Source organism: Peromyscus leucopus, chromosome 8b (genome assembly GCF_004664715.2).
Source record: "Peromyscus leucopus breed LL Stock chromosome 8b, UCI_PerLeu_2.1, whole genome shotgun sequence".
Classification (NCBI taxonomy): Eukaryota; Metazoa; Chordata; class Mammalia; order Rodentia; family Cricetidae; genus Peromyscus; species Peromyscus leucopus.
The window spans coordinates 100,993,126-101,019,708 of NC_051086.1; the positions used below are offsets into that span (position 1 = coordinate 100,993,126).

Consider the following 26,583-nt stretch of genomic DNA (forward strand, 5'->3'; position numbering starts at 1 on the left):
AAAAAATGGTACAAGCTAAATGCTACCGAGTCCTATTCCAGGGGAATGGGTAAAAGTTATGAAGACAAGGTACCCGATCTTGCCAATTTAAACTCGTTTCTAAATAGGTGTACGTTCTGGCCCTGCCTTGACATTCTGCCCGGTTAAAAAAATGAAGGCAATAGCCGGGCGGTGGTGGCGCACACCTTTAATCCCAGCACTCGGGAGGCAGAGGCAGGCGGATCTCTGTGAGTTCGAGGCCAGCCTGGGCTACCAAGTGAGTCTCAGGAAAGGAGCAAATCTACACAGAGAAACCCTGTCTCGAAAACCAAAAAAAGAAAAAGAAAAAAAAAAATGAAGGCAAGACAGTGACTGAAGAAAGACACTCAACATCGGGCAGGAGAGAAAGGCCTGGAAAACCTCGGGGACATGAAAGGAGAAGGGTCCCTCATTCAGGAATCTGCTTGGAGGCTCTTGCTAACAGAGAAGCATGAATTACCAACCACTTAAGGCCTTTTCTCTCTTCCCAGATATGAAACTACAGTTTTCTGGGACTCTCACTAGAGACCAACCACATTTACAAGGGGAGGGACACACCTAAACCTCCCTAAGCCAGCCCTAGTGGCTTCTGGACCACAGTTCCATCCAAAGCTCCTCTGGAGCCACCACACTTATCTCACTTACCAAGAGAGCAAGAGAAGGGGGGGGGGTGTCTCCTAGCAACCGCTTGAGACGCAACTCAAGAGCCCCCAAAATAGTATACATGGCTAATGCTAGGGCAGCTACCTGCAACGCTCACCTGACTGGGGTGTGTCATTCTTCCGAGCGCCTCTCTTTCCCCCAATCCTCACGCTCACTACCTCTATCAACATTATTTTATCTCTAACTTATACTGGCTAGTCCTCAAGTCCTTTTCAGCACCGAGGCCGGGACGAGGTCGGCTGTCACTGAAGTCGAGGTCACTCGAGGCTTCTGGAGGTGACAGCCTGGACCTGTGGCTCTGTCCCCTCACCGCTGTTTGCACGGTTTCATGCTATTCCCGTTAGAACAGTGTCCCAGGCAGGCGGGACCCTACGGCTCGAGCGCCCCCTGCCGCCTGCACCGGCTCTCGCCCCCCGTCTTAAAAGCAGCCCTGGGACTCCCTGGGCTTCACTAACGAGCAAATCCAAGGGTCGCCTCTCCACCCCAGATAAAATCCGCAGAGCAATTCACATCGAGCCTCAGTTTCCTCATCGGTCCCTGCGCCCTCGAACATCCTTCCCCTCCCTAGCTTTAGCCAGGGACCGCCGAGGTTCTCCACAGATCAAACTTCCCACCCAGGAAGCTCTGCTGCCCCCTGGTGACGGTCACCATCTGACCCCTTCTCTTCACTTACTCTGGGGTGAGATGACCAGCTCTCGGCAACGGTTAGTTTAGAACTACATTTCCCATCAGGTCTTTCTCAACACCGCGAGAGTCCCGGCGAGACTGGGGCGGGGGGAAGACTGCGCGCAGGCGCAACCTCGCCCTTTCCGAGGTCCGCCGCCGCGTGTGTAGAAGTCATGGCCGCTTCTGTCCGCCGTGCACTCACTGAAAAGGCTAGGGCTTGGGGTGTTGGTAAGCAGTGGGAGAGGGGAAATGAGATTTTTTTTTTCTCTACTCGTCCTGCCGACATGCATGGCCTCTCCTCCAGAGGTGAAGTGGCAAGGACAAGCACTTCCTCTCCTTTGCCGTTAAAGGGCTTAGATGGTCTTGAGAGTCTGTCTTAAAAACAAAAAACAAAAAACGCTTTCCAGACTGCGAGGAGTTTTATGTGAAAGAGGGCTGAAGCCCATTTTAGGCTTCGAATTCCCGTCTCTTGGGGGTCCTTCCAACTTGCCCAGCCCCCTGGGCCTCACAGCTAGCCGTGCGTGGAGCATGCGGTTCCTGGGGTCTCCGTTGAGGGTGGTGGTTTTAATTCTAGAATTAAATGTGAATCCGTGTGCCTGCTGGTAGTGCCTTGACATTGTTTAATGACTGCAGATGGTAATAAAGGGGATTGTAAACTGAAAATCCATGGTTTTACATGGCATGTTTTCCCCTTCCCCGAAGGCATGCCTTTGGCACCGGTTGAGACGTTGGGAAGCAGAGCTGGAGGTGCCATTCCAGAAGTAATGGCAGGATCCCTAAGCATAAACGGACCGGTGTGGCCACCAGTAAGACGGAGGAGATAGATGGTGGGCATCTGCTTGATGCGGTAGTTCTGAAGTTCACCTGTAAGAACGCATGTTGAACCATGAGTCCATTTCGGTAAGAGTTTCTACCTGAAGTGCAGAAGAGAGGGTCTGCCAGTGTCACTTGGGGCCACCAAGTGTCATTCTCGAAATCACGGTGGATGACATGGTGTACAGGGATGGAGGGGAGAGACTTGGGAAATGATCTTGAGTTGGTTGGGATTTAGGGGTTTGTTACTGGTTGAGCCAAGGATGATTTAAAGTTATCCCTGTCTGAAGAGTTGTGAAGAGTTGTGGTTTACTGAGGCTCAACTTTTTAACTCCTATTTTGAGAATAAACGCCTTAAGGTTACTTCTGTTAGAATGAAGTCTGTTGCCTTAATTACTCTTTTAGATTGGAATTGGCTCCTAGAGACGTCATCATAAGATGTGGTACGTAAGGATCTTCACGGTGATGCTGTGTGTGTGTGGTAAGAGCTTCATAGAATTGCAGGATTGTGGTTGCCTAGGATTGGTCTGTTAGATTTGGGGTTGTAGGTGTTGCAGGATGTGATTGCTCTTCACATAGTGCTCTCATAAGAGGTAAAAAGTTTGTGAACACAAAATTATCCCCCGCTCTGCCGCCACGTAGATTGAGGCTTAGCAGATTCTCCTCAAAGTTATATAAGCAGCTATTGGCTTCCAGGGGACATCTTTTTTTTTTAAAGATTTATTTATTTATTATGTATACAGTGTTCTGTCTTCACACACCCCTGCAGGCCAGAAGAGGGCACCAGATCTCACTACAGATGGTTGTGAGCCACCATGTGGTTGCTGGGAATTGAACTCAGGACCTTTGGAAGAGCAAGCAGTGCTCTTAACCTCTGAGCCATCTCTCCAGCCCCTCCAGAGGACATCTTAATTGATGCTGGATGACTGTCCTTCAAGGCACAGGGCAGCCGTTATAAGGACTTCTGCACCCAGCATGTCAATACAGCTGAAGCTAAGAAACTCTTAGAAATTGCATTTTACATATTGGGGGGGGGGTGGAGGGGAGATCAAACCTTTGAACCTGAGCCTTGTGCATATTTAGAGATTGGCAAACACATGCCATGGCACACTCACATACAAAAGAAACAGTCAGTTTTTTCTCTCCTTTACATACTGAGGCGAAATTGCAGTTTAGATTAACTAAAGATTTGGGCCTGCTGGCTGAGAGTGACCCAGAGCCTTGTATCTTTTGTAAAGCAGAATTAGTGGTTCCCAAACCTGGATGTATCTCAGAACACCTAAAAAGTGTTTCCTGGGTCCACCTCTGCCAGTGGATGAGAAAGGTTCTAGAATGGACTCCAGAACCTTGTGGGAGGTCTGAGAACAGGCATGCAGAAACTCTTCGATGATCTGTTCTACTGTGTGTTCCACTGTGAGTGCTGGGATTAATGTGAAGGTATGTGCCATCACTGCCTGGTTTGGAGTAGATTTCTAATCTCAGTCTTTAAAAACTGAAAACCACATGCTTACTCTTGTACATGTAGATGGGGGAGGAGAAATTATGATGTCATCTCTGGTAGTGGGTATGATAAATGGTTGTCCTTCAGTAGGCCAGCTGAAGTAATGGGTGACCTAAACCATTTTGGGCATTCCGATGATAGGTCAGAAAGACTTACCAAAGACTCTGGTTCAGCAACCAGACAGATGCTGCTGGTAGTGACCTTTTTCCACCCCAAGGTCTTATCATGTAGCCTGGGTTGGCCTTGAATTTGCTATGTTGGGTCCAATTCTGCCTTGGCTTCCTTAATGTTAGTGACCCTGTCTTTACCAGGACAGGAGTAGCCAGGGAAATGGTTCAGTGGTTAAGAATACCTGCTTTTGGTGAGGACCTGGGTTTATTTCCCAGTACCTGTTTCAGGTAGCCAACTGTAACTCCATTTCTAGGGGATCCAATGCCCTCGCCTGGTCTCTTAAAGGCACCAGGCACACACGGTACACATAATGTACATGTAGTCAAATCATACACACAGAAACATCTTTTTCAAAAAGTGTTCTCGATGGGCCGTGGTGGCGCACGCCTTTAATCCCAGCACTCAGGAGGCAGAGGCAGGTGGATCTCTGTGAGTTGGAGGCCAGGCGCCTGGGCTACCAAGTGAGTTCCAGGAAAGGCGCAAAGCTACGCAGAGAAACCCTGTCTCGAAAAAACAAACAAAAAATGTGTTCTCATGCTCAAAGGCTGGCAGTTCTGTGGGAGCTGAGTCCATGATGATGTAAAGTTATCCCTGTCTGAAGGTCAAGAGGCCTTTCTGTGTGGAATGTGGATATCTGAAACTCAGCTTCCCAGGCGACAGGCAGACTGAGCGGTTTTCCAGTGAGTTGCTTTAGAGTTACCTTGTGTTTCCTTATCACCAGGTGCAGGCTGAATCTCTGGGGCAGAAAGGGGTGCTACAGCAGCCACACAGGTAACCATCCTGCACCTGGACTTGCGCCTAGATCAGAATGATGTGGATAGGCGGCAGCACTTCCTCACGCAGCTGGGTGGAGGGGAGCATCTGCTTTTGATTCCCTTACTCTGACTGCTGAGTGGTTTTGTTTCTTCTCTGGGTTGTGCAAGGTGAGAGGCTCTCTTGTGACGAATAAAGCAGTTGCCTTCTTCTGACTCCCCCCCCTCTAATTTGAGATAGAGTCTGATTGTAAAGTCCCGTTTGGCCCGGGACTTGCTAAGTAGACCTGGTTGATCTCTCCCAGAGGTCCACCTGCTTCTGCCTTCCAAGTGCTAGGATTAAAGGTATGTGTCATCATGCCTGGCCCTTCTTTGTGATTTTATGTTCCCATTTTGTGTTCCAAAAAAGCCCATAAGCCTATGATGGATGGTGAGTTATCCCTGTCTGAAAATTTCAACTGAGGGAAAATACTCTGTTCTGAGGCTTAGGGGTGTGGCCCCATGCTTGAAGAAATTCGAGCTTTATAAGGGATCAAGTGGACTCCATAAAGAGCTGTGTGTGCCCTGCTGGGACAGCCTTCCAAAACCTGTGGTCCGATGGCCCTGTAATCCTCTCCCTTGAGTGAAGGTTCTGAGGCTGAGGGCAGAGCCCCCGAGTTGTTAGCAGAAACAGGCCTGTTGCCAGGGCTCATTCTGTACTCATGGAGTGAAATGAAAGGGGGTTTGTCACATACTTCTAGAAAATGAATGTGCTCTTTGGAAGGAGGCAGGAATGTAAGGCCTGTGCCAGCTTGTGCCTTGAGAATGCCTACTGACCCTGTCCTTGCCTCTGCAGCAGTCCTGACATTTAGGAAGGAAGGTGCTTGATACTATTTAGGTCCTGGCTAAATGTCGTGGCTGCTTGATGGGCACCAGAGGAGCAAGAAAGCAGCAAGTGGCGTTGGGGTGGTGTGGGCGGCCTCGGTAACCCTGTCTCGGTGGGTGGTGGGTACAGGCTTTCTTAACTTCCTCACCTAAAGTAGCTGCACTTAGGTGGGATTTACTGAGCCCTAGCTGCCTACAGGGAAGCAGGTCTGCCTGGCTTTGCTCCTGGGTGGACTCAGGTTCATGTCCAGAGGCAGTAAGTTGAATGTAAATATTCCTGCTGCTACATGGGAGTTCTTTTGACCATTACCAGAAACTTATGTCTCCTTAAAAACAAAACAAAACAAAAAAGCCAACTAGTTCATCAGCCTGCATTGGAACTTTGACATGACAGTGCCCGCCTGTGCTCAGTGCACAGAATGCCTGGTAAATGATAGTGGCATGAGCCCGGGCTGATTGTACTGGTTTCCAAATTCTTCAGTTTTGAGTCACTAAGTTAGCAGGCTGTTAGCTTCACTTTTTTTTTTTCTCCAGGTTATTGCCCTGTAGTGCCCTGCCGCCGCCCTTAATCTCCCAGAGAGTGTCATCAGAAGACCTTGGAGTTTGATCTGCAAAAGTGGCCAGCAGAGTCAAGTGACTGCGATCACCCTGGGAAACCTCTGGCAGCCACTGAGTGCTCTCAGTTGGAGGCACCAGGGAGGCAGGTGCTGTGTCTAAAAAAGCATTTCTCACAGTGGATTTCCTGAGAAATCGGGGTTGGGCTTTGTGTTTTGAAGCACAAATAAACTTTGTAAAATTTAACTCACTAGCGTTGTGGATGTGAGATTGAGGAGTGTTCTAGAATAACATTTGAACCTAAGTGCAGAGAATCAGACAGTTTGTATTGACCTGCTTGCCGCTTAGCATTACCTCACACTTAATCCAGTGATGATGGGTTGGTGAGATAACTGTTGAACACTGACTGTTCCAGAACACCTGGGTTCAGTTCCAGTACCCACATGGTGGCTCACAACCATCTAATCTTAGTCCCAGGGAATGCTGTACCCTTTTTTGGCCATCATGGGTACCAGGCATGCAAGTGATGCACAGACCAACATGCAGGCAAAATACCCATACACATAAAAATAGGTCTTAAGAAAAATCAGTGGTTCGGGGCTGGAGAGTGGCTCAGCAGTTCATGTGCACTGACTGCTCTTCTAGAGGACCCATGTCTACATGGCAGCTCACAACTGTCTATAACTCCAGTACCTGACACCCTCACACAGACATGGATGCAGGTGAAACACCAATGCACATTACCAAAAAAAAAAAAAAGTGGTTCATTGATGGAAGTACTGCTAATGTGTCTGCACTGTGGATCAAAGGGTGCCAGGAAATGTGGGTTGCCAGGACAGTGGGGTTTAAGTACAGTTGGCTGTGAGGTCCTGGAAGGGACTGAGGTAGTCTGAAGAACTGACAGGACTGTGAAATTAGTTAGCAGGGCTCCTGAGAGTCTGTTTACCCCCCATTCTAACTCCTGCTCTTGGGGTAGCAAGAGGCTGTGGTTTTCCCAGTAACTAAAACCCAGGCTGGCCTAAGCTCATTCTACCCCAAACTGGACCTGTCTCAGCCTCCCCAGTTCTGGGATTACAGATGGGAGCCACTATGGCCACTGTTGGGCACATGGTCTGCTGGCTGGCCTTGTAGACCAGGCTGGGACCATCTCCCTGGACTGGGAATAAAGGTTTTTAAAGTTGTTAGGTCGGGGGCTGGAGAGATGGCTCAGAGGTTAAGAGCACTGCTTGCTCTTCCAAAGGTCCTGAGTTCAATTCCCAGCAACCACATGGTGGCTCACAACCATCTGTAATGAGATCTGGTGCCCTCTTCTGGCCTGCAGGCATACATGCAGACAGAACACTGTATACATAATAAATCTTAAAAATAAATAAATAAAGTTGTTAGGTGTTAGTGAGGAGTTTATCCCTCCCCACCAGTTTTTCCAAACCATGGAACCAAATGTCAGCCCTCAGCCTTGGGGGGTCGGCCAGGATAGGTGTGCTGCTGTGGGGTATCCAGCCAGCAGTCCTTGGGCACCCACTCCACCCCCAGCCTGCCACAGTTTTAGGGGTGTGATACTTTGGTTGGAGACTGAGATGGCTTTCCAAAGCTCATGACACTGATAGCGCCTCAGTTGATGTTTATTGAATCTCTGATATGGGGATGAGGGTCTGTCACTCGGTGGTGTCCTATTGGTGACAAGGAGCGGCATGTTTCCAGTAGGACTTCTCTCAGTAGTGGCAGCTTGTGTGTAGCTGGTCAAGAGCTGGTGCCTCCCGTACGCTGGTGCTGGATGTGCTTAAAACCTGGGCCTTGGTGCTTGTGCCTGCGAGGTAGTCACGGTCCTGAGCTGCACCTCACCCATCCCTCCAAACTAATCAACACACAAAAAGGACGAAATGGTCATCCATCACTTACCCTATTAGCTAGCCTCAAATTACATTCTGCCTCTGGTTTTCGCTGTCTGTCACAAGGCAGTAATGTCTTGTTCTCAGAAAGCTTAAGATGTCCTCACAGGTTGAATGGCTCTGGCGTTTGGGACTCGACGTGCCACTGGTTTCTGCTGGGAGTGGGCTTCTGCTTGGTACTGGCTACCAGATAGCCTGGAGTGGTTCTAACGTTCCTAGCTGCTCAGAACTAGGTGCTGGCATTGAACTACCAGCCTCTTTGCTGGTGAGGATCACTGTCTCGTTTGGGGGTATTAAGGTTCAATTTTAAAACAAATTCTGCAAAGCAGTCTGCCCTCCTCTGGCTAAGAGCCAGAGAATTGTCATGTCGATGGTGTCATACATTGAACAGGCTCTGGTGACGTGATGGCCATGGGTCTTGTTTCAGTACCCTCTGGGGGAGTGATGCCTCTTCCAGGGGTTGAAAGGTCAAGAAAAGTACTTTTGAAGTAAAGAAATCGGTACTGTGGTGTCACCGCTGGTACAGCCAAAGGATGCCAGCGTTATGCAGGCTCTTCCACAGCGAGGCTTCCAGGGGAAGATCGTGGTTTGCGTAGAATATCACTGGTTTCTTTTCTCGTTCGAAATAGTGGTCTGAGTATTTCTGGTAGTTGCTTGTGATGAATCCGTAGGCACTGACCTGGGCAAGGACAGTCATGGTTAGCGTTTATTGAGCCACAGGGTGCAGTGAAGGGACTTGAAATGGTGTGCCTGTCCCCAATCGGTTCCCTTAGGGTGCAGATAGACAGCTCAACATGCGTACTGTACCCCGTGTACACATTCTCACAAGATGAGTCTTAACGCCATTGAACAGAGTGGGTAATTGGTAATTACAAATGTCCCCATTCAGACAGTGACAGAGCTGGCTTTAGAACTTAAGTATGACCCAGACATCATGATCTTGAAGTTCAAGGATGGAGGAAGTCTACAGTGACTATAGTTGGGACACCAGAATTAAAATAGGTAAGGTGGACAGGGACAGGGTGCTGTCTGGCTTCCATCCCTCATGCCTTTACAGGGATCACAACTCCTTTTTAAGGTACCAAGGATTGAGCGAGCCTAGGGCCTCATGCTTGCTTCATCTGTATCCACAGCTTGCCTTTGAGAGCTAACAGTCAACCTCTCCCTGCCTCTTTACACATCACCAGGTGGCACCCTACTGGGAACCTTTTACCGGAGTTCCAGAGTTCCTGCATGTGGAAGGCTGAATCCGCTGTCCGTGCCAGCTCTAGGCTGTCCCCAGCTAGATTTCGCTTTCAGAAGAGCTGCCTGACCCATGCCAACTTAAATACCACGTAGAGTAAAAACTGAGGAGGGTTGTCAGTGAAGCAGGGCTGACCCAGATCAGACCCTCCTGGATGATGGGAGTAAGCAGGTAGATGGGCACTCCTGCTGCTGGGGAGTCCTGTCTGCTGCTGTGTCCCACTTGTGGGTGGCTAGCCTTGGGAAGGACTAGTGGGCCATGGGAGGAGTTGTGCTGGCAGCCATGCTGTGCTGCCACGGCGCCTGGAGCCCACCACCTACCTGGTCACAGGTGTGCAAGGCTGTCAGCAACATGAGTGCTCCTGTACTAGGCATATACAGATCTGCGAAACGTGTGTTCAGCAACTTGGATTTCAAAAACCTGGAAGGACATCAGAAGCTTTAAACCCTGAGAAGGGGCTAGTAGGAGAGTTGAGTAACACTCTTGTCACACAAGCTCGAAGACCCCATCTGGATCCCCAGCAGCCATGTACAACTGAGCACAGTAGCACACATCTGTAATCCCAGTTGTCTATGGTGAGATGGGAGGCAGGGACGCAGAATCCCAGAAACTCAAAGGTCGGCTAGCCTGGCAAACTTCAAGAGAATGAGATAAAGTAGAGGAGATGATGCTAAGGATACATCCTAACCTCCATGTACTCCTGCTTGTGTGTTTCTCTCCCTGCCCAGCCTCCCCACAGATTTACATATGACCTGAGAAGGACATGAAGGTGTCACATGCCAGTGCCATAGTTGCAGTGTTGGACTAGTCTACCCACTCAAACAAGCCGTAGAAGTTCAGAAACTGGCCCTTTACTCCAATTCTCTACTTAGTGAACATCCAAGTGATCTAAGTGTGAAGATTTTAGGACGAAGTAAACAACTTATGGGGTGGGACCCCCCTCCATTCTACAACTGTTGTCTTCCACCCCAATATCTTCAATGTTTGTGCACACACAGGTGGCCTCATTATTTAAACTGAGACCCAAGTTTCTCTCCCCCACACAACTGGAGCAGCAGGAATCATGGATGAGCAGGGAGCTCACTCAGATCCTGGCTCTGGTTCACTGGTGTGATAGTACCCACAGGTGCTGACCTCAGACCTGGGTTTATGTCTAAAGCTTGACTGGGCAGCTCACTCAAGCTCACAGAGCTTCCGCTGGCCTTTCTGCATCTACTGCGTCAACCAACCACTTTGTTGAGATATGTGTTGTACAGCGTGTTTCTCAACTGTAGGATGGGTAGCATTGGGCACCACTGCTGGACCTGTGCACTGAAGGATGTTTGGCAGATCCTTGGCTTCTACCTACTAATGTCATGCCCTCCATGACAACCCAGACGATGTCCTGACAGAACCAAATATCCAATCTAACCTACTGAGAACCACCACCGAAGAAGGGAGGGAGAGGTCAGCTCAGGCTGTCTGTTCCCCTCGCTTCTCCCATCAGTGGCTTTTGGAACCAAAAGGGATGATATTAGACTTTTAGTACGAACACCGCTGTACATTGGGCTCTGTGAAGGTTCCTAGAACTCAGCTTCTTTGGGTTCTCCCACTTCTTGTTTGTTTTGTGCTGACTGTCCACTGGATCAGCAGCACCCTATCACTGTCTAAGTCAGTAAGCGAATCACAGAAGCATTTAGCACAGTGATGAGCACATGGCACTCAATACGGGGGGTGCTGTCCCAGCGTGTAGGGAGTGAGACCCAGCTGAAGGCACTAGAAACACGTGGGATAGCTGTGAAAAGGGAAAGTAGGTCCTCCCATCTCCCCACCCCATCCCCATCCCCCATACCTCTCTGTCAGGTAGCGGATGAAGTCTGGATGCAGGAGCTTGAATTTACTGGCAGAGGTTTCTGGTCCAAAATAGGTGTGAGGCCTAGGACCCACGATAGAAGTGGACAGAGCGTCCAGAACCATCGTATTGAAGGGAGAGCGAGGGGAGCGTTAACCGCCGGTGGTAGCGGTAGGGCCTGGGCTGGGAGTAGAAGCGGGAGAAGGGGGTATAGAAGGTAGCTGGTAGCACCGAGGGTACCACGTGTGGCTTCCCCTTCAGCAGGACTTCCGTTGGTGGAGTGTAGGAGAGGGAGGATGGGGGTGTGAACAGGGCTGGAGGTGTGGGGTAGGAGCAGTTCACCTGGGGGAGGTGAGGGGGTGGGGGAAGGAGAGGGAAGTAGAAAGAGTCAGGCGGTGGAGGCGGCTGCCGGGATTCCTGGTTCTGGCATGGGAAGGGACAGGGAAAGCACCGATTTTGCGGAAGAGGTACTGTAGGGGGCTGGAAATAGGGGGGCTCTTTCATGAAGCGAGGCACATAGGGGGCAATGTAGGAAGGGATGTTGCGGGTGGGCCCGATGTAGGAGGCCGAGTTGGCAGGGCTGTGGGAAGGAGACCTGGTCATGGGCACCGAGGGTGTCAGGGAAGGGTTTCGAGAGAGGACTTTTAATCCTGTCTGGGAGGGAGATTTGGAGGCTGGAGGGGTAGGGACTTGAGTGGACCCTCGTGACCCATGTTGGATATGAGGACTAGGGGACTGGGAGGAAGCCCGGGAGGAAGGCTGAGAGGTAGCTGGGGTGGGGTTATGAGAGGTTGGGCGGGAAGAAGTCCCCCGGGTGGGGGAAGGGGAAGGGGCTGAGCCTCCAGAGCTAGGGGGGGGCTGCTGGTTGATTGTATTATCAGCGTGGTTAGATCGGGATTGGGATGGGGACTGGGTTGGGGATGGAACTGGGGTGTGGGAGGGGGAGCTCATTGGTGTTAGGGAGGCTTATGTCCACCCGGGGACTCTGAGGCAGTTCCCCTAAGAGCCTACTCCCAGAGCGGCCCAGAACCTATCCTCAGTTCTCATGACCTATAGCAACGCCAGGGAGCAATTGTTAGGTAATCACAAGGTGGGGGTGGGGCACCCAGCAGGGGCTGGCCTGATTTCTACCATTAAACCCATAAAGAAAACTGTTCTTTGGGAGAGTGGGTCACTTGTCCCAAGGGCCATGAGAAGGGTTGGTCATCTGGCCACAGAAGTGGCATAGGTTTCTCAGGCACGAGACATTGAGAAGGTAGAGAAGAGGTTCAGGCCAGCACTTAGACATGGATCAAAAGAGCTGAACTCAGGCCTGACATCCGGGAAGGTGCTGAGAGGACATGGCCCTTTGTTCCCACTTCTCTTGGACTGAGTCTGGGGACCTGGTGTTCTTGGCTCCTGGGCAGAGGCCTGCGGAGGCTGCCTACCTGCTAGGATCCTTGACATGGACACTGGCCCCAGATCTTAGTTTCCAGAGCAGTGTGCTCAATGGGCCAGCTGCCAGCTGAGAAGAAGCCTCTTGTCCCTGGTGCGTGTCTGTCCTCCAGCAGGACAGCTAAGACAGCTGCCCAGAGCTGAGGGGCCAGGCCGGCTCACCCCCCTCAAGCAGACTACCTCTCACCCAGCAGGGAAGCCCGTATGGCTGCCTGGGCCCTGAATCACCTGAAAGCATTCGAGCCCTGCCAAATCTGCCTTCAGCTTTAATGTCAACACTCAGGTGGCCAAGCATTACCTCCTCATCCACTGGACAGAGTTCTATGAGCTCTGTGTCCTGCTCTACCCAAGGGTCCTCAGAGGATGGTACCCACTGTCAGAGCACAATCCTCAGTGCTAACTTATACTGAATATTTAGGGACTATTGAATGTTGAGAGAGATTTTTCTCTTCCCTTTGCACAGCTTCTCACACCATAGCCAGGGCTAATGAGCCATCCATCAGCTAGCTTCTCTATCTAACCATGGGTCCTTGGAACAAGGGGGGAGTCAGCTGCTCACCTGTCCCCTTTATCAGGGCCCTCTGGGACAGGCACACCCAGAATGGCAGATCTCAGCATCAAGTAGTCACGGATGCTTGAGGGGATGAAGATGTAATGCAGGTCCTGCCAGGGTATCAGACAGATTCACATTCAGCTCCAGACGAAAACAGTCCTCTGCCTCACTTTGCCACCCAAGCTTGTGAGCATTGCCGTCCCCTCGATGATTGGCTAGACTTTGTGACTAATGCCTAAGATCTCTGTGTTTTTGTTTTTTGGAGACAGGGTCTCAAACTCCCTATGCAAACAAGGAAGTCCCGATCCTTCTGCTTCCTGATCCTCCTGCCAGACTCTAAAACTAGAAAATAGCTGGAGAGATAGCTCAGCGGTTAAGAACACTTGCTCTTCTTCCAGAGGACCTGGGTTCAGTTCCCAGTATCCACATGGTGGTTCATAACCATCCAGAACGCCAGTTCCAGAGGATCCTACGCCCTCTTCTGGCCTCTGCGAGCACCAAGCATGTACATGGTGCAGAGACATACATGCTGGCAAAGCACACATAAGATCTTGAAGACGGTCATAAAAGGGGCTTGGCTTCCTTGCTGTCTCTGGATTCCTCAATCTGGGGAAAGTTGGCTATCATGTCATGGGGACTCTAGAAGGGCCCAGGTGAAATAAACCTGTACACAGCCATCTTGACCCCAGCCCTACTCCTGCCTTCAAATGGAAGCAGTCCACGGCCTGAAAGAGCCTGAGCTAGAACTACTTGCTAAGCCACGCCCACATTCCTGACACATTGGCTTGATGAGATGATAAAGGCTTAGCATTTAAGGGGGGGCGGGTGACAGACCCCACAGAAGTATAATGGCCACATTTTGTTCTCTCATGAACTAATAGCTTCTACAGTGGGGACTCGGTGCATAGACAATCTAGACACTCCTGAATGTACTGATCAGAGGCAGAAGCTTCTAAAAACATGGCCCATCCCCTCCTAGGCCTATAGAACCCCTTACCCAAGATCTCTCTCACCCTGCATGTGGCATCTAGAGAGCTCAAGGCAGAAAACATGGCATTATAGCAAGTGTGGAGGGAGGGCCCGGGGGAAAGGCTCCAGGCTGGCTCCGGCACTAGCTGTGACAGTGCATGAACCTCTTTGAACCTCCATTTCCCACACGGAGCTCTGATGAGAGCCTAAGGTGTCACGCATCATTCTTTTGGTTGGTAGTGTGGGAGTGGAAATGTCTCCGGGGCCCACATCTGGGCAATTCTAGCCCAGTGGTTTCGCCATTGTCAAAACCTCTCGGCATTTCCCCGGAGAGACAAAGGCTCACTGTGTAGACCAGGCTGACCTCAAAAATTACACAGAGGGGCTGGAGGGATGGCTCAGCGCTTAAGAGGACCTGGGTTCAATTCCCAGCACCCACATGGTGGCTCACAACCACCCGTAATGAGATCTGGTGCCCTCTTCTGGCCTGCGAGGACATGGGCAGGCAGAACACTATATACACAATAAATAAATAAATCTTAAAAAAAAAAAAAAATCGCCGGGCGGTGGCGCACGCCTTTAATCCCAGCACTCGGGAGGCAGAGCCAGGCGGATCTCTGTGAGTTCAAGGTCAGCCTGGTCTCCAAAGCGAGATCCAGGAAAGGAGCAAAGCTACACAGAGAAACCCTGTCTCGAAAAAACCAAAAAAAAAAAAAAAAACAAAAAAAAAAAAAAAAAAAAAAAAATCACATAGATCTCCCTGCCCCGAGTTCCATGTGCTGGGACTGCATATGTGTACCGCCATTCCTGGAGACCTCTCAGTAGCCCCTAACTCGGCCATCTGCAGACAGGTATGATGATCCCACACAGAGCAACCGTGACACTCATGTTCACACCCTGTGATGCTCTGGGAACAGAGGAAGTACCCAATAAATACCCTTGCACTGTGCATAGATAAGGAAACTCTGGGGTGGGCAGTCTAGGTTTGAACCTTGGGCCTTCTGCTGACTTGCTGAATGGAAGGGCTCCAGTCTTCAGTCTGCTCCCTAGTGAAGTGGGGTTCACAAGGCACCCGTCTGTAGCCAGCACATATTAGTCCTTCCCCTTCTGTGCTCAGGAGGCAGCCCCCAGCCTCTGGAAAGAACGGGGAAATCTCCAGTAGATCTGCCTTTAGCTCTAATGTCTGCCTCTTGTGGCTGAGATCTTTTCCTTTTGTTGTTTGAGACAGGGTCTCTCCATGTAGCCCTGGCTATCCTGGAACTCACGGAGATCCACCTGCCTCTGCCTATAGGAAGTGCTGAGGTTAAAGGCATGCGCCACCACGCCCAGTAGGTGGCCAAGGTTTTAACACTACCTATCCATCCACTGGACAGTGCCTGTGAATCCCAAGGCCCACCCCATACAAGAGGTCCTAAGAAGACAACGCCCACTGTCAGCCACCATGGTTCACCCATTCCTGGCCTCACCTGCCCTTGTGGCACAGAGGTGAAGCCCAGCTTGGCGTAGGAGATGAGGGAATTCTTCATGGTGTTCACGGTAAAACCATAGAAGGAGGTCTTGGTGCCCACGTCACGTTCGAAGTCTTTGATCACTGCTCCATTGAGTCTGCCCGCAGAAGCCCGTCAGTGTCTTTGTGGCCACTCGGTGTCGTCTGGTTTACCCCCTCTCCATGGCACTGCCTCACCTGTCCCATCCCTCTTGCTGGTACCACGCCCCTGCCCATGAGAATGCCTGTTTGTGGTCCTCATGTCTCCTAAGGGATGCTCTCTGAATGGGAGGTTTCTTCACACTGGGCACTTGTGCTCTGTCTTCAGGGTTGGCTGATCCTTGGTTTAGACCAGTGGTTCTCAACCTTCCTAATGCCATGGCTCTTTAATACAGTTCCTCGTGTTGTGGTGAACCCCCCAACCATAAAAGTTATTTTTGTTGCTACTTCACAACAGTAATTTTACTATGTTATGAATAGTGATGCAAATATCTGTATTTTCCAATGGTCTTAGGTGACCCCTGTGAAAGGGTTGTTTGAACCCCCAAGGGGGTCACGACCCACAGGTTGAGAACTGCTGGTCTAGACCAGCCATCTGCCCAACCTAACTGCTGAGCTGCCTTAGGTTGGCGACTGCCTTGGCCCTGGCCTCGGGGCAGATGTTGTTCACCCAGCTGCCTGGCCCCTGCCCTCATTACCTGAACACATAGTCATGAGCATCGATTTTCTGACCCTGACGGGACCCGTTCAGAATGCCTCCGTTACCCACCACGGCACACCGAATACAGCTCAGCGGTTTGGAAGCACCAAACAGCTCTGCGCTCTTGGGGTTGTCAAGAAGTCTCAGGGTAGAGATGATAGCTGTGGGTGTGGACAAGGGGGAACTATGAGAAGCACTGTTGCTAGGCCTTCCTGAGACTGTCTGGCTTGGGACATATGTTATGGAGACCCAGAAAGTACAGAGGATGGGGGGAGAATAGGAGTCAGTGTCTGTAGGGGGGATGGAGAAAAGGATAGGGGGAGCCTGGGTGGCCTGGATATCTTGAATAACTAGTTCTCTAAGACTGTGTATGCGCCGGGCGGTGGTGGCACACACCTTTAATCCCAGCACTCGGGAGGCAGAGCCAGGCGGATCTCTGTGAGTTCGAGGCCAGCCTGGTCTACAGAGTGAGTTCCAGGAAAGGCGCAAAGCTAAACAGAGAAACCCTGTCTCGAAAAACCAAAAAGAAAAAAAAAAATAGACTGTGTATGCTCCAAAAGAAAAGAACCCAAGGCATGGGTGGACCTGAGTGTGGCAGTTTGGGCAATAAGCAGCCACGACAGTGCCGCGAAGGCCCCTAAGCCTCTGAAATCAGACTGTCGTTAAGCATTGGACATTTTCCATGCCAGGAGACCCCAAGATAGTGAGAGGCACTGAGCAAGCGAATCTCAGCTTAGTGCTGGGTGACTGGATGAAGGAGGAGAGAGAGACGCAGGAGCCACACCAGGAAGAGCCCACCAAGTGCCCCATAGATGCTGTGAAAGCAGCCAGGGCTGGAACACAGTGGGACCAACAGTGGGAAGAAGGCCGGCTGAGGCAGGAGGCAGAAGGCGAGGGAGAAGCAGCAGGTAGGGGGTTACCTTCACGGGAGAGCCCCTGCCACCCAAAGGGGACTTTGTGCTGGCTCAGATTGTTCCAGAGCTCTTGCGTGAAGAGGCCGCCCCACAGCAGCACTGGGATGGAGAAGTCAAACAGGCCCCGGAAGTGTTCGTCCTTCTGAATGGCCAGGGAAAGTGGGTGTTGGCAAAGCTGGTTCTGTGACTGAGAAGAGGAGAGGGCTAAGCCTGTCAGGTAGGGGCCAGAGTGTGTCTCCCGGGAGCCTACAGACCTCACAGGAGAATTCAGAAGGAGGAGCTGGCTTCCTTTATCCCTCCAGAAGGGGCCATCCCTGGATCTTTCAGCTGAAATAGCCTGTGATCCAGCAGCCTGGCGGGGTCAGGGACTTTCTGGATTTAGCCTGCCCAGCCCTTCCTTGTCCAGATACCACATGTCCATGTTTCAGTGGAGCTGGCTTCATACTCCTTCAGCTCACACTTGGGCAAACTCTGGGTGCTTTGCAACCAGTGAGTACAACCTGGATTTAGACTCTATCAGCCTGATGGAAGTCGTACCTCCAGGGGGAACTCCCCGTGAAATGAGAGTGCTGGGAAGAATTGTACCCACCCTCCTTCCCCTGGCTGCTTATTTCCCGCCCCCAGCATTCATGTCCACCAAGCACCTCTGTGATGGTTAGGACACAATGTGCCATTCAGGTGGCTTTTGTCCTCAGGTGATGGAGCCAATCACTGAGAAGCATTTGGACCACAAGAGTTCTGCCTTTATCAATTAACCCATATATGGGTTAATAATCTGATGACAGCCTGGCATGGTGCTGCACATCTTTAATCCCAGAACTCCCAATGCAGAGGCAGGTGGATCTCTGTGATTTCTTGGCCAGCCTGGTCTAAATATTGAGTTCTAGGATAGCCAGGGATACTGAAAGACCCTGTCTCAAAACACTACAATAATAATGATGATGATGATGATGATGATGATGATGATGATGATGATAATTTGATGGCATCATGGGGAGGTGGTAGGAACTTCTGCAGTGAGGCCTCACTGGAGGGTGTTGGTCACTGCAACATGTTTTGGGGGCTATATCTTGTCCTGGGGTCCCCTTGTGTTCTCTCACCCTGCTTACTGGCTGCCATGATGTAAATGACTCCATTTAACCATCTGCTGTCTCCCATGATGCTCTGCTTTCAGAAACAGTGGATCCAAGTGACTGAAACCATGGGCCAACATAGCTGTTCTTCCTTTGAAGTTTTTTCTACTGTGTTTGTCACAATAGAAAAGCTAAAACACTGACCTTGCTTGGAAATAAGGTATTTGTGAATGTCATCAGGATGGGGTTATGGGCTGAGGCAAGCAATAAATCCAACAACCAGCCACCTGATGATGAGGCCTTGTGAAAAATGGAGGCCATGCAGGGATGGATGCGAAGACAGAGGTATTTTTAGAGCCCTAGGGGAAATATGGCCCCCCCATGTGATATTGGTCCTCTGGCATCAGAACCTGTGGAAAGTTGATTTTTCTTTTTAAATGATGCATACGGCTGGGCGGTGGTGGCGCACGCCTATAATCCCAGCATTCGGGAGGCAGACCCAGGCGAATCTCTGTGAGTTCGAGGCCAGCCTGGGCTACCAAGTGAGCTCCAGGGAAGGCGTAAAGCTACGCAGAGAAACCCTGTCTAGAAAAACAAAACAAACAAAAAAGATGCATATGTGTGTTTATGCACGTGAGAGCAGCTACGATAGACCAGAGGCATCAGATCCCCCAGAGTTGGGGTCTAGGAGGCTGTGAGTGAGCTGCCTGATGTGGGTGGTGCAGACCAAACTTGGGTGCCCTACAAAAGCAGGATATGCTCTTAACCACTGAGCAGTCTCTCCACCCCCAGCTGCCATTGTTTTAAGTCACCTAGCTCATGCCCTGAGTTCTGGGAGCCCCAGGAAACAGGGCCCTTCGGGAGAGTGAGGTTCCTAGCCGCCCCATTCTAATCCCCTGCTTTCCCACAGTATTGAGTCTCACACAGCCTCGGTGTGGGGGTGGGGTGGGGCTCGGTTACTTCTGAATAAGCCTGTTGTTAAGCCGTTGATCAAAGGACAGAGCAGGAAATGGTCAGACCGTGGTTTCTGCTATCATGCAACATATGAGCATCCCACACTATGCAAAGTGCTGTAATCCAAACCACAGGGCATATGGGGAGACGAGATGAGTGGCGTAACATTCACGAACGTTGCTAGTGGTGCATTAAAGCAAAGACACACACACACACACATACACACACACACATATGCAAGAAAGTCAGGCTCGTGCCATGTCCTGTGGCCAAGGAATACATGACTTCTGCCTAAACCACAGTGCCTTCCCTTGGACGCTGGTGTCCAAAGGTTAAGAGCGGTCAGTAAGGTTCAATGAAGTGGCAGAAAGGGGGTCGTCTGCATCAGAAGGGGAGTGGTAACAGCAGTGTCCGTGGGTGAGCCCCTGACACAGGTCGTGAAGCCGATGGTGGCTTTGTATTATAGTTCAGTTCAGTTGGGTGCACCTTCTGCCTTTATCTGGTGTCCTCATCCGCAGACAGACAGACACAGCTAACTCTTCAATATTTCCTTAAGAAAACCAGGCACAGGGGGCTGGAGAGGTGGCTCAGTGGTTGAGAGCACTGACTGCTCTTCCAGAGGACCGGGGTTCAATTCCTAGCACCCACATGGCAGCTCACAACTGTCTGTAACTCCAGTTCCAGGGACTCTGACACCCTCACACAGACACACATGCATGTGAAACACCAATGAACATAAAATAAAAATAAAAAAGAAAAGAAAACCAGGCACATTGCAGAGATGAAGTCACTTTTGCTCGAAGCCACAAATAAATCCCTCTTTCTGGTCCGAAGTGTGGGAATCCAACTGGCCTTGGCGCTTGCTTCCCAGGATCACACTTCCATCAATAACTCCTCTAATGACAGACATTCTATGCACCCCGGGTCTGTCTGCCTTCCTTCCTTTGGTCTCTGGGGACCTCATGCATTAGAATGGGATTGTCCCTATCACAGAGCACCTTGCTACACATGTTCAAAAGCCACAGCGATGCCTGTTTTAAACTAGCTGGGGCTGTGTGTCAATTAGCACCAAGCAGAACACCCATTGGAAACTTAAAGACGACCTGGCCCACACACTCAAGATGCCTATAGTCTCTTCAGCTGCTAACCACGTGCCCACAACCTGTTCCACACACAGGTTTCCTCACCACCTGACCAGACCAGACCACCGTACTGTCTCTGGATGCCTGGGCTATATCTAAACTCTTGAACAAATGGATGCCTTTTCTCCCTGTGCCCCTAAGACCTCAGTTAACATGTTCAAGTCCAATCTCTTGGGTACTGAAAACAGTGCTTAAGCCTGTATTATTCCATAAAAGAAACAAACATCTCCCAGTTGAACCTGTATAAGGAGCTGGGGTGGCAGGGAAGTTCCATACACCACCCAGTGTGTGGCCAGTTCTGGGGTCAGATCAGGGCTCCCATCCCAACGGCACTGATTACTGCTGGGTGGTCCTGGGCAAGGCACCTCACTGCTCCGTGGCTCAGTTTGCCCCCTGGAATACTTCTGCTTGCTGTTTACCTGAAACTTGAGAATGAAGTGCGGTGTGGCACATCCGGTATCTAGCTACTACTCAGGCTTCTGGACTAGAGCCCCAAAGATCTAAGACCCCTGAGGCTAATATGGGACGTCACCCCAGAGCTTGGCATTTGCTCCTCAGTGAGCAAGTGAACCGTGACTTCTCATAAGCAGACATTTGGAAGAATAAAGAATCCATTCAACACAAAGATATATCCCCCCCTCCCCCCCCATCTGAGGGCCAAACCCAGGGCCTTGCACTTGCTAGGCGAGTGTTCTACCACTGAGCTAAATCCCCAACCCCCGAAGATACAATTTTAAGGGGCTGGAGAGACAGCCAGATGGTTAAGAGCATACATTGCTCTGGCAGAGGACCAGGGTTCAATTCCCTGCATCCACATTGGCTGGCTCACAACTGCCCATAATCCCAGTTCTAGGGGATCCTATGCTTTTTGGGTGCATACACACACATAAGCAAACACATACTACTAATAAATAAAATTAACTTTAAAAAAGAGATCATTTGAGGGAGCTGGGGAGATGACTCCCTGATGAAGAGCACATCCTGCTCTTGCAGAGGATCTGAGTTCAGTTCCCAGCACCTACAACCGGCTGCAACTCCAACTCTGGGGAGTTCTGCTGCCTGTATCCTCTGTGGCGCCTGCACTCACATGCGCATACACACACACACACACACATACACACACACACACACACACACACACACATATTCAGACACGTAGTTAAAAGGACACAATTTTAAGACTTCAAGAACCTCCCTGCTGGGTTCTAGATACACCATGGGGCTACTTATCTCTCCACCATTTTCTGCTGAGATACAGGAATCATTAGTGGCCAGGTCTAGATGTCTCAGGAGATGGCTGTTTATCTCTGTGCAGATTAGACCCAGAAGCCTCAGAATGTTCTTGCTTGTTTTCTTCTCTCCTCTCCTCGGAGCTAGAAGATGCTGAAACTGCCCCAGAGTGGTGGACCACTGTACCTTTCTGCTTTTGGAATTCGATGCCTTGGGTTCAAAGGTTGCTCGAGGTGACGTGATGCTCCTGGGGGAAAGGGCAGAAGTAAAGTGGGGGTCCAACCAGCACCTTAAGCTTCTAGACTGATTTCCTCAGCTCTGAAGCTGACAAAATGCCAGGGTTCTCAGGATGTGTAATCCTTTGATCTTTCTTTCACACTTATTCTGGACCACAACTCCCTCTTTAGATGCTCAACCTATACCGTCTCTCAACTATGTTCTGCCAAGCTCCACAAAGGAAGACACTCAGCAAGTCTCTCAGCAAGGGGCAGAAAGATGGAGTTTATAGGAATAGCGATGGTTAAAATATGAAGATATAAAACAGGAAGTCCCTGGAATCGTGACTGTCTGAGAGGGCTCCTGCCTAAGCCCCAGGGATGAAGGTTGCAATGGATGCCCTTGATCCCAGTATTTAGGAGATTGAGGCAGAGGATCGAGAGTTCAAGGCTACCCTCTACTACATAGATTTGAAGCCAGCCTCAGGTTGATGACGAAGTCTCATGCCACAGAAGCAAACAAGAACCACAGAAGCCTGAGGGGCAGCTGTTAGGAATGAGATGAGGGGACGCCTTTCCTCCAGCGGAGTATGCCCCCAGTTCTGCAGCTCCGTCCTGGGGAAGGCTGCAGTGGGCCTTGAAAGCCTGACTCTTAGGGTTGCATCCAGCCCTGTCTCTGGTCAGCTGTCCACTGGCTCTCTGGAACCTCGGTCTTCCGTCTCTGTTCACCCGTTCTTGGCTCACCTGATTGTTGGAAGGGGCCCAAGAGAACAGCTCAATTATCCCATGTGAAAGGTCTCCTAAATGCCAGCCATTGTTCCTAGGGGAGAAAGTCGAGGTTCTTGTACCTCTCTACCGGGGTCGTCTAAAGGGAGGCAAGAGGGTGCTCACCTTTCCCAGGCGCTATGAGGCCCTGGGCAGAGGGGAAAGAGAGGAAGAAGCCCCTGGTGGCCAGGTGCTAGGTGCTCCCTCCTTCATTGCCCATACCCTAGCAGTGTCAGAGAAGCAGGGGTGCAGAGGACTCGGGGCTGGGAGTTTTGCCCGGGAAACACAGGTCTCCTGCAGATGTGGAGCCCACTGAGTCAGTGCCACCTCTGGATTCCCAGGTTTCTAGTAAGATCCCGAAGGGGTTCAAGCAGGGATGACGCCTGCCCCTCCTCCACTAGCCAGATGTCCACCCCTATAATCCCATGGCTCCTCCCTCCTCCTCGGAGCTGAAACCTGGTCGTGCTCAGCTTAGGCAGCGTAGAAGGAGCCTGGCAAACATCCACACCCTGCCGGTCCTGAGATTCTGACCGATTCCACGCCCCTCTCACTATCTGCCACTCTCTGGTAACTCTATCAGGCAAGGCCTGTGAACCCACACAGGAACTGCCAGACTCACAGACTTAGGACAGCAAGGTGCACGTGCCTGAGATGGGGTGACAACAGTGGGGGCTCTCCTGAACCGCACCCCTCACTCTGGGCCTAATGGTCCCTCCCAGCTGCCCTGGGGTTGGTGACTTCACAGGCCCTCTCTCAGGAGTCCAAATCTTCCTGCTACCTAGGGCTCCTCCTTAAAGGGAGGTAGGCACCCATACCCTTCTGTGAAGACTTTGCAGCCTGAGCAATAAGCACAAAAATGTACATTTTTATAAAACTAAATGTATTCATCAGGTGTGGTGACACCTGCTATAATTCTAGCCCTCTAGAGGCAGAGGCAGGAGGGTCAGGAGTTCAAGGCCATCCTCAGCTACTTAAGCAAGTTTGAGTTTTATGTGATACTGTCTCAAAACAAAAAAAACAAAGTAAACTAAATATAGTCAACTTAATTTTTTAAAATGTGTGTATAATGTGTGTGTGTGTGTGTGTGTGTGTGTGTGTGTGTGTTATGTGTGCATTCATCTGTGTGAAGGTGCACGCACACTATGAGGCACATATGGAGGTTAAAGGGCAGGAACATTGCAGAATCCAGGGCTGAAAGGCTGTGAGAACCCAATGGGGCACGCTGTGCAATACCGTCTTCTGGGCAATACACGGCCATTGCAACCATAAATTCAAAGCAGCTGCAGTTAGCTGCCTGCCCTGGGCCTGCACAAGGCTGGGCATGCCAACAGTCCCTTGGGGGTAGGGGAGGGGCTCTTGGAACCCTCCTCTCCCTAGGGAAAGGATTATTGAATATGGATGGATCCTGAAGACTGGGGAGTTATTGTCTTCAGCTGCGTACCCACTGGAGACCCACCAGACTCTGACGGACTGTTCCACACCCACGCTCACACAGACCCTTGGTTAAACTCAGGGGTTCATAAAACAAAGCAAAGCAGCAAAAGAGCTTGTTTGTGGAGAAGAAAGGAATGCTGCTGGTGGGGAGACAAAAGAGGTGGAGGGTGAGTCATTATATGCACGTATACAGAACACATTATATGCACGTATACAGAACACATTATATGCACGTATAATGACATTTTCTTTTCTTCTTTCTTTCTTCCTTTTTTTTTTCTTTTGAGACAGGATTTCTCTGTGTAGCCCTGGCTGTCTGGAACTTGCTCTGTAGACCAGGCTGGCCTGGAACTCTGAGATCTGTCTGCCTCTGCCTCCTGAATGCTGGGATTAAAGGCATAAGTTACCACTGCCCGAGCAATATATAGATTTTCAAAGAACAAATTTAATTTAAAAATATTGGCTATAAAAAGTAACTTTAAAAAAATAAAATAAAAAGTTCCCAGATGCTGGCGGTGGTGGCACACGCCTTTAATCCCAGCACACGGGAGGCAGAGGCAGGCGGATCTCTGTGAGTTCCAGGACAGCCAGGGTTGTTACACAGAGAAACCCTGTCTCCAAATAAATAAATAAATAAATAAATAAATAAATAAATAAATAAATAAATAAACAAACAAACGAATGAATGAATAAATAGATAAATAGATAGATAGAAAGGAAGAAAGGAAGAAAAGGGAAGAAAAGCCTCGTTGAGGTGTAATCCATGAAACCGACCCTCCGTGTGAAGTCAAGCATGTTAGGACCTTTGCAGGATGTCGCCCGCTTCGGGGTTGTTAGCCAACTGTTTGCAAGCAATTTTCACGTTATTTTGCAACTGAGCTGTGTCCTTTAGCCAAACGCTAGATACTTATTTTGTTTTCATCTCAGCAAGCTTTGCTGAGAACTGTGCAGAAGCAAAGGGCTGGGAGGAGGAAGGTGGTTGCTGAGGTCTCTGCGTGACGCTGCGTGGGCTCTTCTGCCTCCAAGCCCACATTCTAGCTATGCCTTGGTGTACCTCCCAGACATAAAGCTAAAGACTCTTGAGGCTCCTTCAGTAAACTGGAACTGTAGCCTACCAAAGACATTCTCAGGTTTCTGGAAAGCAGGAGGAACTTGGTGGAAGCTTCAGATGCGTCCAGACTAGGCCTCTGTGTTATCCCAGGTGGAGTTCGCCTTTTCTCTGGGCCATGCCCAGATGGTGCTTATCAAAGTTACCACTTAAACAAATAGGCCCAGACAAAAGGGAGCCACATGCAGGCAGGTCTGAGCTCGGAGCCCAAAGTGAGCGGAGCAAGACTGGCTACCTCCTAACTGAAGAGCAGGAGAAAGTTGGAAAGTAGAGGAATTGGGTCTCTACCCTAAAAGTGGATCCAGGAAGAAAGCGACATCAGGGAGCTTTTAATTAGGCCTGGACGAAATTAACCAAAGACGTCAGGGTCACCAGTGTGTTCGGGGCGGGCAGAGGCCGCGGGTCCAGGTGGCAGCACGAGATTATAAGGCGGTTTCAAAAGGCGTGTCGCCGCTGCGAGTCAGCCCAGGGTGTCTGCGAGCATCTAGAGAGCGCCCTCTCCCCGCGCCCTGGGCTCAGCGCCCCGCCGCGCTTACCTGGCCTGGGCCTGGGGCTCTAGGAACCGCTGCCGCTGCCGCACCGAGCAGTAAAGCGTGAGGAGGATCCCGGAGCCGGCCGCGAAGAGCAGCAGCATCCGGAAGAGCCAGCGGCGCGGGAAGTCCATGCGAGTCCGGCCGGGGTGCGCCCCGTCTGCCGCCCCTGCGCCCTGAGCTCCTGGGCGGAGTGGCCAGACCTGGAGGGACGCGCGGGGGCGGTAGCCCTGCTCTGCCCCGCCCAGCCCACCGCGGGCTGCCGCGGCGCCTCCGGGTCCTGCAGCCCTGTATCTCCGCCAGGCTGGAGGTCGCCGCAGCTCCAAAGACTGAGCGTCTCTAGGGCCGCTCCCCAAAAGGACAGAACCGCGGCCGCCAATCCGGGGCTGCCCCGCGGGGGCTTCGATGGCGGTCACCACCCGGGACGCTGCTTTCCCGCCAAAGCCACACCCCAGGCACACCTAGCGTAGAGTTGGGCAGGGATGTTGGTTCACACCGTCCAGGGCCAGCTGGAAGTGCGCTGGCCGAGCACTGTGAGCTTAGGGACCCACCCCAGATTTATGGACTTAAGAAGAGGGTGGGTGGTAGCTGTGAAACGACCTGGCTGGCTCCTCTCACTAGGACCGTGAGGTGGGTTAGGCCCTGGTACCGTGCGTAAGAGCAAAAGAGGGTCCTTCACCAAAGGATGGAAGGAAACCCCTTAGCCCAGATTTGGGGTTGGAGGTGGAGGGTCCAGGTAGGGAGCCTGCCGCAGTGGGGTGCACTGTGGGGCTGAGGTTGTCATCCCTTTATTTGGTGACTACCCATTGAGATGGAGGGCGTCATGTAGGGAGCCCGCGGTGGTGGTTGTTATTGCTTTATTTGGCGATGAGGCAGAAAAGTCAGCCCTCTCCGCTCACTGCTGTTTTTACAAATGGAGGCCAACCTGGCCTGAGAGGCTGAGTGGGAGAGATGGAGCATCACCAGGAGACACTGGGGAAACTGGGTGGTGCTCTTCTAAAGCAGATTCCCTTCCTGTCTGGGACTGTCGGTGAGATGGTGTGTTCTCCAGTGTGCGGTGTCTTGGACCCCAGAATCCTGTGAAATATCCCAGACTCCAAACTACAGGGT

At 51.0% G+C, this 26,583-nt stretch overlaps 1 protein-coding gene, 1 long non-coding RNA gene and 3 other non-coding genes across 13 annotated transcripts; 4 read left to right on the plus strand and 1 right to left on the minus strand.

The window, feature by feature from the left end:
* Positions 1–1,478: 1,478 nt before the first annotated feature.
* LOC114707089 lies at positions 1,479–6,253 on the plus strand. Of its 7 annotated transcripts, none has more exons than XR_005090337.1 (5): positions 1,479–1,575; positions 2,050–2,247; positions 2,566–3,597; positions 4,554–4,755; positions 5,983–6,253. It is a non-coding gene; the product is annotated as an uncharacterized LOC114707089 (long non-coding RNA). The 7 variants fall into 7 exon arrangements; XR_005090339.1 differs by having other exon boundaries at positions 4,554–4,603; XR_005090340.1 differs by having other exon boundaries at positions 2,566–2,641; positions 3,399–3,597; positions 4,554–6,253.
* LOC114707120 lies at positions 2,413–2,483 on the plus strand. Its single transcript, XR_003736609.1, has one exon. It is a non-coding gene; the product is annotated as a small nucleolar RNA R38 (small nucleolar RNA).
* Positions 4,396–4,477, plus strand: LOC114707122. Its single transcript, XR_003736611.1, has one exon. It is a non-coding gene; the product is annotated as a small nucleolar RNA R38 (small nucleolar RNA).
* Positions 4,997–5,073, plus strand: LOC114707121. Its single transcript, XR_003736610.1, has one exon. It is a non-coding gene; the product is annotated as a small nucleolar RNA R38 (small nucleolar RNA).
* Positions 6,254–7,604: 1,351 nt separating the features above from the next.
* St6galnac2 (ST6 N-acetylgalactosaminide alpha-2,6-sialyltransferase 2) lies at positions 7,605–25,693 on the minus strand. Of its 3 annotated transcripts, XR_005090319.1 has the most exons (10): positions 25,480–25,691; positions 21,608–21,668; positions 17,029–17,209; positions 16,107–16,269; positions 15,389–15,527; positions 12,960–13,063; positions 10,967–11,050; positions 9,456–9,555; positions 7,903–8,571; positions 7,605–7,810 (listed from the first exon to the last, which is right to left on the minus strand). XR_005090319.1 is itself a non-coding variant. In XM_028889716.2 (9 exons), the coding sequence occupies exons 1-9, from the start codon at positions 25,605–25,607 to the stop codon at positions 8,404–8,406; spliced, it is 1,128 nt and encodes a 375-aa protein (XP_028745549.1). In that variant the 5' UTR covers positions 25,608–25,691; the 3' UTR covers positions 7,605–8,403. The 3 variants fall into 3 exon arrangements, 2 of the variants coding, with proteins under 2 accessions (XP_028745549.1, XP_037056642.1); XM_028889716.2 differs by having other exon boundaries at positions 7,605–8,571; XM_037200747.1 differs by lacking the exon at positions 10,967–11,050 and having other exon boundaries at positions 7,605–8,571; positions 25,480–25,693.
* Positions 25,694–26,583: the final 890 nt, after the last annotated feature.

Coding starts and splice junctions, on each gene's coding strand:
- St6galnac2 (XM_028889716.2), bottom strand. CDS start 25,607: ATGGACTTCCCGCGCCGCTGGCTCTTCCGGATGCTGCTGCTCTTCGCG. Junction 15,528..16,106: donor GCTCATGACTATGTGTTCAG/GTAATGAGGGCA, acceptor TTCTGCGGGCAG/ACTCAATGGAGCAGTGATCA. Junction 8,572..9,455: donor CCTTGCACACCTGTGACCAG/GTAGGTGGTGGG, acceptor GTCCTTGCCCAG/GTCAGTGCCTACGGATTCAT.